The 13247-nt window shown below is 40.8% G+C and overlaps 1 protein-coding gene across 3 annotated transcripts in view; it reads left to right on the top strand.

Moving 5' to 3' along the window:
* The window catches only part of RAF1 (Raf-1 proto-oncogene, serine/threonine kinase), a 64672-nt gene that overhangs the window by 23478 nt on the left and 27947 nt on the right, over positions 1 to 13247 (top strand). For all 3 annotated transcript variants that reach the window (XM_080675583.1, XM_080675582.1, XM_080675584.1), the window contains exon 2: positions 12070 to 12302. In XM_080675583.1, coding sequence (XP_080531709.1) covers positions 12096 to 12302 — 207 coding nt within the window. In that variant the 5' untranslated portion in view covers positions 12070 to 12095. The remainder of the gene's footprint in view (positions 1 to 12069; positions 12303 to 13247) is intronic.

Raw genomic sequence — 13247 nt, 5'->3', positions numbered from 1 at the left:
ATTTTGAAGGAGAAACTCGACATGATGAATGATTCAATGTGGTGGGTGAGGTAAATAAAGGAATCAAGGTTACTTTTTTGTGCTGATAAGCACTGTTACATTATCATCGATAATGGTAATATAGTTACCATGTAGTAATAGCTATCATGGATTAAGTGCCCACTATGTATCAGACGTTGAGTTTTACACTCTTTGTAGTTTTTCATTTACTTCTCACAACAACCTCTTCAATATAGTTGTGCTCATTTTACAGATGAAATTAAGCCTTAGATGTGATTTGCCCAGGTCCACACAGCCAAGTTTATTCAGCTACAGGTTGTTTTTGTTTTGTTTGTTTTATATTTTATTGATTTTTTACAGAGAGGAAGGGGGAGAGAGAGAGAGTCAGAAACATCGATGAGAGAGAAACATCCATCAGCTGCCTCCTGCACACCCCCCACCAGGGGATGTGCCCGCAACCAAGGTACATGCCCCTGACTGGAATCGAACCTGGGACCCTTCAGTCCCCAGGCCGACGCTCCATCCACTGAGCCAAACCGGTTAGAGCTACAGGTTTGTTTTTTTAAATTTTTTTATTTCTAAGCATATTCTCAGTTTATTTAGTCATTCAACAACTAGTTGCCAAGTATTCTAGGAGTTAAGTTTACAAAGATTAACAAGGCTGAGTCTCTGTTCTCATGGAGTTTAAAATATTTATATTTTATGTGTGTGTAGGGGGAGGGATTCTTACCCTGGCCAGGTGGTTCCATTTGTTGGAACCTCATTATTGTACACCAAAAGGTTGTGGGTTTGATTCCTGGTCAGGGCACATACCTAGGTTGTGGGTTCAATCCCCAGTTAGGGCGTGTGCGGGACTCAACTGATCAATGTTTCTCTCTCTCTCCCCCCCCCCCTTCCCAACCGCCTTTCCTTTCTCTCTCCAGAATCAATAAAAACGTCACCCCCCCCCCAAGAGAAACCCCGTAGCAATAACCCTCCAAACTTCCCCATCCCCCCAGCCATAGACAAGCATTAATCTACTTTCTATCTATATGGACTTGCCTATCATGGACTTTTTAATGAAATGGACTCATGTAATGTGTAAACTTTTGTCACTGGCTTCTCTCATTTAGCATAACGTTTTCAAGGTTCAATCATGTTGTAGAATATATCAGTACTTCATTTCTTTTTATGACCAAGTAATATTCCGTTGTTTGGACATACCATGTTTTGTTTATTTGTTCATCAGTTGATGGGCTGTTGAACTGTTTCCACCTTTTAGTTATTAGGAATAATGCTGCTGCAAACATGCTTAGGTCCTAAGGTTTTAATAACCTGCAAGTCCACCCTGGAGTCCTATAATTCTAGTCTGTAGGAAAGAGAGAACCCTGATTTTAAAAATTTTTATTGCTCTGGGCAGGCTTTTGGAAGGTAAAAGAGTAATTTTATTAGGTTTTATTTGGAAATGTTGAAAGTAACCAGAGGATTTTTTAAATTACATTTGAAGTCCACAGGGGTCCAGAGACACTAAGCTGGGAACAGGACTGATCTAGTTCTACCCACCTTGTTTTTAAGATGAAGCCACAAAATTCATGGACACTGACAATAGTGTGGTGATTGTGACGGGGGGTGGGGGTGGTGGTGCAGGGGGAAGAAGAGAAGATAGAGGGGATAAAAGATGGTGGAAAAAATGAAGAGTAAAAAAAAATTAAAAAGATGAAGCCATAAGATCCAGGGAGTTGCCTGAGCTTTCCAGTGCCTCCAAATTTAGTATCAGTGACTTCATAGTGTTTTGACCTATAATAATCAACATGTTATCTTTACTTTTTATTGACATGATAGGATTAGGCAACTGTAAACTTTTTTTTTTTTTAATCCTCACTGGAGGATATTTTTCCCATTGATATTTAGAGTGAGTGGAGGGGAGGTTGGGAGAGGAAGAGAGAGAGAAACATCCATGTGGGAGATATACATCCATCGATCAGTTGCCTCCCACATGTGCCCTGACCTGGGCTGTAATCAAACCTGTCCCTTCTGTTTATGGGCTGATGCTCTAACCACTGAGCAAACTAGCCAGGGCACAACTAAATTTCCTTTAAAAAATGTACTGTGGTAAAATATACATAACATAAATGTACCATCTTAACCAAATATAAATTTACCATCTTAACCATTTTACGTGTACAGTTCAGTAGCATTAAGAACATTCACACACTATTGTAACCATTACCACCATTAGTCTCCACAACCTTTTCATCAATCCAGACTGAAACTCTGTACCCATTAAACTCCTCCTGCCTCTGGCAACTCTACCATTCTACTTTATGTGTATGAATTTGAATACTCTAGGTGTGTCGTAGGTGGAATCATACAATATTTGTCCTTTTATGACTGGCTTATTTCACATCACACAATGTCCTTAAGGTTCATCTATGTTGTAGCATGTATTAGAATTTTCTTGCTTTTTAAAGATGAATAATATTCCTTTGTATGTGTATAGCACATTTTGTTATCAATTCATTGGTCATTGGACACTTGTTTTTTTTTCCACCTTTTGGCTATTGTGAACTATAGTGCTGTTATGAACATGGGTGTGCAAATATTTCTTTGAGTAAATGCTTTAGTTTTTTTGGGTCTATATCCAGAAGTGGACTTGCAGGATCATGTAATAATTCTTATTTCCATTTTTTTGAGTAACTGCCATATTGTTTTTTCATAGCAGCTGCACCATTTTACATTCTCACCAGCAATGCACAAGAGTTCCAGTTTCTCCACATTCTTATCAACACTTTTTTTTATAACAGTAATCCTAATGGGTGTGAAGTGGTATCATTGTGGTTTTGATTTTCATTTCCCTAATGATTAGTAATGTTGAGCACTTTTTCATGTTGTTATTACCTGTTCCTGTATCTCCTTTGGAAAAATGTCTATTCAAAATCCTATGCCTATTTTTAAATTTGGTTGTCTTTTTCTTTTAAAAAAATATTTTCATTGATTTTAGAAAGGAAGGGAGAGGGAGAGAGAAACATCAATGATGAGAGAGAATCATTGATTGGCTATCTCCTGCCTGTCCTTCACGGGGAATCAAGCCTGCAACCCTCGCATGTGCCTGACCGGCATTGAACCATGACTTCCTGGTTCATAGGTGGATGCTCAACCACTGAACCACACCTGCTGTGCTGTTTTTACTTCCTTGATGGTGTTCTTAAAGCACAAACGTTTTTTTATTTTGATGAATTTATCTGTATTTTCTTTTGTTGCTTATACTTTTTTTTTGGGGGGGGGGAGGGGGGATTACAATTTGTTTATTTTTAAACAAAATCTCCAAAACAAATAAATGTTGTCAATTACTTTTTTCCCCAGTGATCATGTTACTAAAAAGCCACTGCCAAATTCAAGATCATGATGATTTATTTACTCCTATGTTTTCTTTTTCTCTTTTTTTTAAAAAAAATATATTTTTATTGATTTCAGAGAGTAAAGGAGAGAGAGAGAAACATCAATGATGAGAGAGAATCATTGATTGGCTGCCTCCTACATGCCCCTCACTGGGGACCAAGCCCACATCTGGGCATGTGCCATTGACTGGAATCAAACCCAGGACCCTTCAGTCCACAGGCCGATGCTCTATCCACTGAGCCAAACCGGCTAGGGCTCCTATGTTTTCTTTTAAATTGGAGAATTTTGCCATCTTAATAGCAATATTGCTTTTACTGCTTTTGGACCCACATTTTCCTCTTATAGCTCTTGAGTTTACATGTTTCAGTTCATAGGACCATTCTATCTAGTCTCTATTTCAAATCAAGTTGCCCAGCTTGGATCCTTGTTCCATTCCATTTTAGTGGGGCCTAGAGGGTAGGATCATGAATATAAACATATAAACATCGCTGCTTGGGGCTTATTCCTGTGGTGAGGGAAGGAAGTTCTCAAAAGAGGAGTGTGAGTTTGTGATATTCTCTGTTCATCTTGGAACTGCCAAGCAGCTCTTTGTTGTTTAGTTGAGAGCTGTTCATCAGGCACTGTCATTGTGGCAGTTGTTTCCAGCAGCTCTGCGGGTGGCTCCAAAGACAGTTCTAGAGGAAAAGAGACTACCTACTCATGGGTACGGTGGCTGCCTTCTTGCTTTCCTTAGGCAGCATGCTCCTGTATAAACCATTTCCATTTTATTATGGAACTCTTCTGGGCACTGCCTTTCTCATTAGAGTGTTTCTTCAACATCACCCAAGACATTATGGGTATCTCGGGTTACATGATTGTTTTATGTCCTTCAGTCATTGAGGTAGTCTTAATGCCCAGGGAGGCTAATAATTGTCTCTCAAATGAAGGCACTCATGGGCTTTTGCCATAAGTTTTAGGCTGCATGAGAAGGGGTGGCAGACACTTCCAACATCATAAATGAGTGGTGATCACAAGTGCCCAAAGTTGTTGAGAGAGCTACAGCCTTTTGCAATTCAGCCTGCTTTTGTTCATGTACCCACCCAAATATATAGATACATCTATATCTTATAGATGGGAGCTCACAGTACTCCCAAATGTGGTACATGCATTCTCTAAAATCCAAATGAACCAATCAATCGCTGGTCTTCTGGTTTGGACCTAGGGGTGGGTAGCAGTAGCAGTTTACTTTTAGTCTATTGTGGAATATCCCTGGTGGCTCCTGCTTAGGTTATTCCTGAAAATTTCACTGTTTGGGCAGGCCCTCAGATCTTTGCTAGATTTATTAACTAGCCCTGGTTGGTCATGTGCAGTACCAGTGCATTCAAATCAGGCTTAGCCTGCTCTTTAGTTTCCGATAATGTCATAATATCGTCCATATAGTGTATTGTAACTATTTTCTCTTTTTTCCGCGTCCAGTGCGGCTAGAGAGCAGGTCCAATCCCTGAGTAGAGGCGGCTGGGGATTGAGAAATAAAAGAAAAAGACAAGACACAGAGATAGAAAGAAAAGCTGGGGCCGGGTGGACCGCTGCCCTCTTCTGATGGAGAGACAGTGACCCAAAGCCAATGCAGCGTGTTTATTTTATACCCCCAAATACCAGGAAGTTTCACCAAAAGGTTAAGACAAAAGGAGATTATTTGCATTCTTGAGTAGGCCCTGAGCATTCCTGGTGCTAGACTGGATTTAGATATCAAAACCCACTTCCCCACACCATGGGCTGAAATGAAGGTCGAGCTGACAACACCCTTGCCCTTTTGGCGAGGCGTGTTCCCAGGGCGTGGCTTTGCCGACACCATTGGGTTCAGCTGACAATAATTAAAGAATGCCCATGTGCCTTCCCAGGGGGCCCTCTACATCTCCCCCATTTTTCATTTTTCATTTTTAAATGTAGCTTGTGGACATCTAGTTGGAGCCTTCGGACTTGAGATCGCAGGAGTTTGCTGATGACTGAAAAAAAGCAGGATAAGATTAGTAGTACACAAAGGAATCCAATTAGGTAACAGGCGGTGTTTTTTAACATAGTCCATGGATTAAATTCTTTTAAATCATCCTGCAATTCTTTTGCCAGTTTTGCTGGAGATATAATTTCATCATGACTATTATGAATGGCTTGCACATGTTTGTGTAGCCGCACTAGGTCTATACTGATATTATTATGATGCCATATTCCCTGTAGGTGCATCTTGATTTTATTCCAATCCCATAGAGAACTGTTATAGCGTGCTGAAGTCACACAAATATATGTAAAAGCAGCATGGCATTGCCACTGCTGTCTAATCTTGATACTTTCTAATTGATTACCTAGTCCTATCACTACAGCTTCCAAAGCATTTAGCTTTGTTTCTAGCCTTTTGTCTATATCTTCTTGATCATGAAATGTAGTTGAGGTGTTCTTAGCCAATTCATTGACAAACTTTGCGTTCTAGATGCTTTGGGTCAAAGCAAGAGAAGCAGTCACAACAGATGCAATAACAGTAACTAGGGTAACAGTACCAAAAATAATAAGTCCCAAAGCACGCTTTTCCCGGGACAGTTGATTGTGTAATTCCTGCAATGCCTGGAGGTCCGCATCATGATACCATTTTCCTGTTATGTTGGTAGGAAGCATAATAAAAGAAGGCTGCTCTAAAATTAATATATCTTCATTCAGGTTATGCCTGGAAACACAGCTGGTAAGGTTTCAGTAATGGCATTGCATAATGGGTGTCCAATCTGGTGATATTCATATTTCCAGGCACCAATACATATGGGGGCTGGACACAGGTTCGTAAGCCATAGCAAGGGCTCGATGTGCATGCACCTTTAGTATTAGCTAAGAAAGAGCCAGTAAAATTAAGAAAGTCAAGAGCAGCGGCTAAACGCCATAGATCTTTCTGTAAATTTCCTGTTCTCGTGGTTAGGGCATTACCTACAAAACCTCCTGGTGACATAGGCTCATGATAGGGATATTTAGCATCAAGCCTGTGGGACCAATCTAATACATACAAGTCAGAGCCAGAAATATTATGTCTCACTGGTACAGAATTGGCGCAATCTTGCCATTGAGGAAATGCTCCCAACTCAGTAGTGGTGCTATTAGGACAGGAGGGGAGTGGGGGATGCTTATCAGACAGCCATCGGGTGGCCTTAGGAAATCCTAGTTTAGTAACTGTCTGAACATATTTTCTCATATCCCAGGGGCCTTCAGTGTTAGCAATGTTTGTGCCTCCATAGGACGTCTTATTTTCTTGGCCAAGCTGCAGACATCCTGAAGTCCCCCTTTTTGATAAACAAATAGGGAGCTCCCCACTAAAGCCATTATAAGTATAATCACCTTGGGAAGAAGGAGTTATATGCTTGTTGGAGCTACCCCCGACCATATTAGTGTTGTTAGTAAACACTGGCACTGATTCTCCAGTCCAGGTGGCTGGATTGATCATAGGGGGATCTGGAACATAAGTCCAGTAAGTTTCTGCTGCAGCCATACTTACCTGGCAGCTGACAAGTGCCATCATAGCAAGAAAAAGGTTGGAGGGGGTCACCTGAACCCCCTGTTCTTTCACCACGTGCTGAGCATCAGTGGTCAGCTTCTTCAGTTGACCCCATGTGGGGACACTAAGCTTCTTGGGTGGTTTTGGCCAGCTGCCTTCTGCTTCTCTCCTTCTTTGGGGCCGGCGGCTGGGCTGGCATCATCACCGGAGGGGTGATCTTCAGCTTCTTGAATGGTGGGATGAGCTGTTCTCCCAGGTCCATGGTTGTGACGCACTGCTCGCTCTGGCACCCAGATGGGGTTAGAAGCACCTTCTGGAAAGATACAAACTTGGCCTCTTCCCCACATCATTACTGGATCTGGCCCTTTCCACTGCCCTATTTGTAAATCCTTCCATCGTGCCATGCTGGCAGATGCCACGGCACCAGGAGTTTGATGCCTCTCAGCTGCTGTGCGACCCTCATCGGTCACAATTTAAAAAATTTAAAGTGTAAAGGGCATGATTTAACTGATTCTGTGGAGTAGGATTATACCTCTCTCCCCCTCTCTGTTTTTGTAATTGAATCTTTAAAGTTCGATTAGCTTTTTCTACAATTGCCTGTCCCTGGGGATTATAGGGAATTCCTGTTTTATGCATAATTTGGTATTGCTTACAAAATTGCTGAAAGGAGGAGCTAGTATAAGGCAGGTCCATTATCTGTTTTTATCTCTAGGAGCCGTCCTATGACTGGAAAAGCCGCTAGGGCAGTGACGCCACTGGGTTCAGCTGACAATAATTAAAGAATGCCCATGTGCCTTCCCAGGGGGCCCTGTACAGTGTATTATTTATACTGGAGACCTGCATCAAGTCCAAATCCCTTCTGACCAAATTATAACAATAAACCAGGGAGGTTCAAGTAACATAGCAAAAATAAATTGTGATTCTTTCCATGTGAAGGCAAATTGCGTTTGGCTCTTTTCTGGAGAAGTATTTGCAAGGTCAGTCACTGAGTACCTGCCTCCTTTAGCCTGATGTACTAGGTCAGTGGTCGTCAAACTACGGCTCGTGAGCCGCGGTTTGCCGCTCCGTTGACTAATGAGTTTGCCGACCACTGCCTTAGGGAAAAACACTTTAAAAACATTTTAATAATGTACTAATGTCTTTAACCTGAAGTCAAAACTTCTCGGTTAGGTTAATGCCGCAGTGGTTGGCAAACTCATTAGTCAACAGAGCGGCAAACCGCGGCTCGTGAGCCTCATGTGGCTCGTGAGCCGCAGTTTGCCGACCACTGTACTAGGTGTACCGGTTAATAATGGCGGATTTTGTAATCAAAGAATACACGATAATTTCAAGAGAAACATCAAAAGTGCTTTATTCAAAGTAATGTCCATCCCTAGCTACACATTTCCCCCATCTTTCAGGTAATTTGTGGATACAGTCCCAATAGAACTTTTCTTGTTTTGAGGCAAACCATGCAGAGACCCAATTTTCCACTTCTTCGTATGTTTTGAAGTGCTGCTCAGAAAGTGCTCATGCCATCGGAACAAGTGGTAATCTGAAGGAGCAAGGTCTGGTGAATATGACGGATGGGTTAATACTTCCCAGGCAAGATCTTTTAACGTGTCTTTAACTGGTTTTGAAGTGTGTGATGGTGTGTTATCATGAAGCAAAATTACTTTGCCGTGTCTTCTGGCACATTCTGGTCATTTCACGATCAAAGCGTGGTTCAAATTGATTACTTGTTGTTGGTAGCGATCAGTATTAACGGTTTCACCTGGTTTTAGAAGCTCATAATACACCATACCTTCCTGATCCCACCAAGCGCAGAGCATTGTCTTTCCGAAGTAATTTGGCCTTGCAGTTGATGTTGATGGTTGACCTGGATCAACCCATGATTATGTGCATTTGGGATTCTCAAAATAAATCCACTTTTCATCGCCAGTCACAATTCGATGCAAAAAAGACTTCTTTCGTGCTGTTGAAGCAACATTTTACTGATAACTTTTCGGTTTTCCACTTGTCTTTTGTTCAGTTGATGTGGCAACCATTTTCCTTCCTTTAAAAATCTTTCCCATTGTTTGTAAACAATCGGAAATAGTTAGTTGAGCATTGTTTAATCTTTCTGCAAGTTGTTTTTGAGTTTGACACGCAACTTCATCCAATAATGCTTGTTATTATTGGTCTTCAAACTTTTTTGGTTGACCTGGATATTCTTTGTCTTTCACATCGAAATCATTACTTTTAAAACGTTTAAACCAGTGTTCACAAGTATCTTGAGATGAAGCATGTTCACCATAAGCTTCCTGAAGTATAAGATAACTTTTTCTTCAAAATAAATAATGAATTAAAACTTCCTGCAAATGCTCTTTTTTTGGCACAAAATTCGACATTTTTAATGTTAACACCTTCAGCAAATTTGACATATGAAACAGGAGGAAACAGACCTCTCATTTCTGCATGAGTGCTGACTCCTTGTCAGTGTCAGGGCACTGTGTGTCCTCACTGCAGAGTTTCTGATAGTCATTGTGTGATTATCTATGCTGGCGTCCTCAAACTATGGCCCGCTGGCCACATGCGGCCCACCGAGGACATTTATCCGGCCTGCCGGTGCCGCTGCCGGTCCCGCTGCCGGTCCTGCTTAGCAGCCGACTCGTCCCGGGCCCGCAGTGCGCATAGGAATTTGTTCATAGTTTTTTTTTTAAACTATAGTCCGGCCCTCCAACGGTCTGAGGGACAGAGAACTGGCCCCCTGTTTAAAAAGTTTTGAGGACTCCTGAGCCCTCTGTTGCAGTTTTCTTGTTGCCTGAATAAAACATATGGTTATTTTTGTTTAGATGACTATCTCTGCTTGCTTCTATTTATAAGCTTTGTTTCTATACCAAAACTGAACTCTGAATATTGTGGTGGAAAGTTCATGGAGTTTAAACAGATAAAGAATTTGGTTATTTTACCTGTTACGTTGGTGTTCTTGGGCAAATAGCATGATTCTTCTGTGCCTTATTTATTTAAAAAAAAAAAAAAAGGTGGCTATATAAAGTTATTAAAAATCTTTGGGTTTCTTAAATAAGATAATCTATATATATAAAAGGCTAAGTGTCCTTCCATCCGACCGGTAGCTATGATGTGCACTGACCACCAGGGGGAAGACGCTCAATGCAGGAGCTGCCATGATGCGCACTGGCCATTTAAAAATAAACGGCATCACGGACCTGGCACCAACAAACCAACACTCGGCTTCCTCCAAGTGGGACACAGGCCCCGCCACAACCCCGGAGTGACAGCCCACCAAATCGCTGCCAACGCTGCCAAGAACCCATGGCACAAAATGCGGCCCGCAGCCCAGCCCAGTCCAGAAATGGTTGCTGTGGGCACTGGGTAATGATGTCACATAGCAATGCCCGGCTTCCTCTCCCTAGCGACTAGCATCCTTGGAGTTTCTTCAGCTCAGGAACCTGACTTGCTTTATAGCCACATGCAAACATTTTACAATTAACCAAATGTTTGTGAAGTGTTTTCCCATGCCTCATCTCATTTGATCCTCACAGAAGTCCTAGAGTAGGTAGATAGGAGACTCAGTAGAATCTATTTTCATTAGCAAGACGTGAATAGCGATATTAAAATATTTCTTCTACTAATTTCCTTTTAATGTGCACAAATCTGTGCACCGGGACACTACTTTATATATAAAGTGTCTAACACATCCTAGAAATACTAATTTCTTTTCCTTCCTTGAAGGTAGAAAATTATGGCTTACACTTTAAAAATAATTTCTCTTAATACTAACATATTACTCATACTCAAGTGTACACATATGTAATATATAATAACTAAAGAACAGAAATGTAAAAGTAAAAGTAATTGTAAAAGTATTAGACTAAAAGTCAAGAGATCTTGGCTCATGTTCTCTGGTGGTATAACCTTTGATGAATCTTCTTTTTTAAATTGATCTTTATTGTTGAAAGTATTACAGATGTCCCCCTTTTTCCCCCATTGGCTCCCCCCTCCACATCCCACCTCTCAGGCCTTCACCACACTATTGTCTGTGTCCATGGGTTATGCATATATGCATATAAGTTCTTTGGTTAATCTCTCCCCACCCACCTCTGCCTTCCCTCTGAGATTCATCAGTCTATTCCATGCTTCTATATCGCTGGATCTATGTTGTTCATCAGTTTATTTTGTTCATTTGATTCCACATATGAGTGAGATCATGTGATACTTGTCTTTCTCTGAATGACTTATTTCACTTAGCATAATACTCTCTAGGTCCCTCCATGCCGTCTTAAAGGGTAAGAGATCCTTAATCCCCACTTTGCTAATTTTTTGAGTTATCTATGAAATATTTTATAGGCCCTGGCCGGTTTTGCTCAGTGTTTAGAGCATTGGCCCAAGTACTGAAGGGTCCTGGGTTCGATTTCGGTCATGGGTATGTATGTTGGTTACAGGCTTGATCCCCAGCCCTGGTCAGGGCTGGTGCTGGAGGCAACCAATCGATGTGTCTCTCACACATCTATGTTTCTCTCCCTCTATCTCCCCCTTGCTTCCACTCTCTCTAAAAAAATATCATTGGGTGAGGATTAACAGAAATATTTTATAGGAATATACTAATATAGAAGTTTTCTGATTTATTTAAGCAGAAGGTATCTATATATATAAAAGCCTAATATGCAAAGTGTCCCCTCAGGAGTTCGACTGATCAGGAGTTCGATCGCTCACTATGACCAGGGGGCGGTGTGGAATGAAGGGTGGCCCCAGCTGGCAGCCAGCAACCGCTAGGGACCCTACCCATCCATGAATTTCATGCACTGGCCCTCTAGTTACTTATAAGAAAGCTCTAAAATAGTCAAATTTATAGAATCAGAATGAAATGGTGTTTGCCAGAGGCTGGGGAAGGGGTAAATGGATTGTTGCTAATAAAAGGCAAAAGTTTTACTAAGCAAGATGATGAATAAGATTTAGAGATTTGTACAACACTGTACCTATAGTCAGCAATATTGTATTGTACACTTAAAAATTGTCAAGAGTATCTCATGTTGTGTTCTCACCACAAAAAGATAAAAATAAGTAAAATGAAGTACTTAAAAAAAAAAACCCACATACCATGATTTTCACAATTTATATATTGTTGAGTTAATTGCTTATGTTTAGAATTATAATTTAATAAAATAATTAAAAATAATTTGTTGTTGTTTTCTTATAACCAGGTTTAAGTATTGTGTAAGCTGCATCAATGGAGCACATACAGGGGGCCTGGAAGACGATCAGCAATGGTTTTGGATTCAAAGATGCAGTGTTTGATGGCCCCAGCTGCATTTCCCCCACAATAGTTCAGCAGTTTGGCTATCAGCGCCGAGCATCAGATGATGGCAAACTTATGGACTCTTCTAAGACAAGCAATACTATCCGTGTTTTCTTGCCAAACAAGCAAAGAACAGTGGTACGTGAACATTCCTCTGAGAAAATTTAGTTGTCCATCTGCCTATAGGAAACATTACGGATCATGTTGCCCACCTTATAAACAGGCAGAATCTTCACTGTCACTTAGGGTCTTCATTAATTGGCTTTCCAGTTGCAGATTTTATTACTTTATATGGCTGTGTTCCTCTCATACCCCCTATTTTTTCCCAACCCTTGGCCTTTCTTCTATTATAACTCTTGCCTAGTATATCTTCTTTTCTGCACTTCGTTTAAACAAATAGTACATTCTTTTTTTGTTAATCCTCAACTGAAGATATTTTTTCTATTGCTTTTTAAAGAGAGTGGAAGGGAGGGGAAGAAAGAAAGAGAAACATGATGTGAGAGATACATCGATTGATTGCTTCCCATACACACCCTGACCAGGGCTGGGGATTGAACCTGTAACCCAGGTATGTGCCCTTGGCTGGGAATTGAACCCAACACTGAGCATACCCGCCAGGGCATATATTATGTTCTTATGGGGATATATTTTAAAGACTTTCAAAGCTCCTTTAGACCTTTCTAGCTAATTTAAAAAAAATCATTAATAATTAAAAATTATTTTCTTCTGCCCTAGCCAGTTTGGCTCAGTGGATAGAGCGTCGGCCTGGGGACTGAAGGGTCCTGGGTTCGATTCCAGTCAAGGGCATGTACCTTGGTTGCAGGCACATCTCCAGGAGGAGGTGTGCAAGAGGCAGTTGATCTATGTTTCTCTCTCATCGATGTTTCTGTCTCTCTATCCCTCTCCCTTCCTCTCTGTAAAAAAATCAATAAAATATATTTTTAAAAAATTATTTTCTTCTGAATATTAAAGCAAAATGTTCACTTATATTTTTTTAATATTATAATTAAATATTTAGAAGAAAATAAAATTACCTAGAAAAATTTATTATGTTAAAGTTCACAGGCCCCAGGGCAAAGCTGG

Source organism: Plecotus auritus (genome assembly GCF_963455305.1).
Source record: "Plecotus auritus genome assembly, chromosome: 6".
NCBI classification, from domain to species: Eukaryota; Metazoa; Chordata; class Mammalia; order Chiroptera; family Vespertilionidae; genus Plecotus; species Plecotus auritus.
Note: the sequence above shows the minus strand (reverse complement) of the source record. Positions and strands in the feature narration are given on the sequence as shown.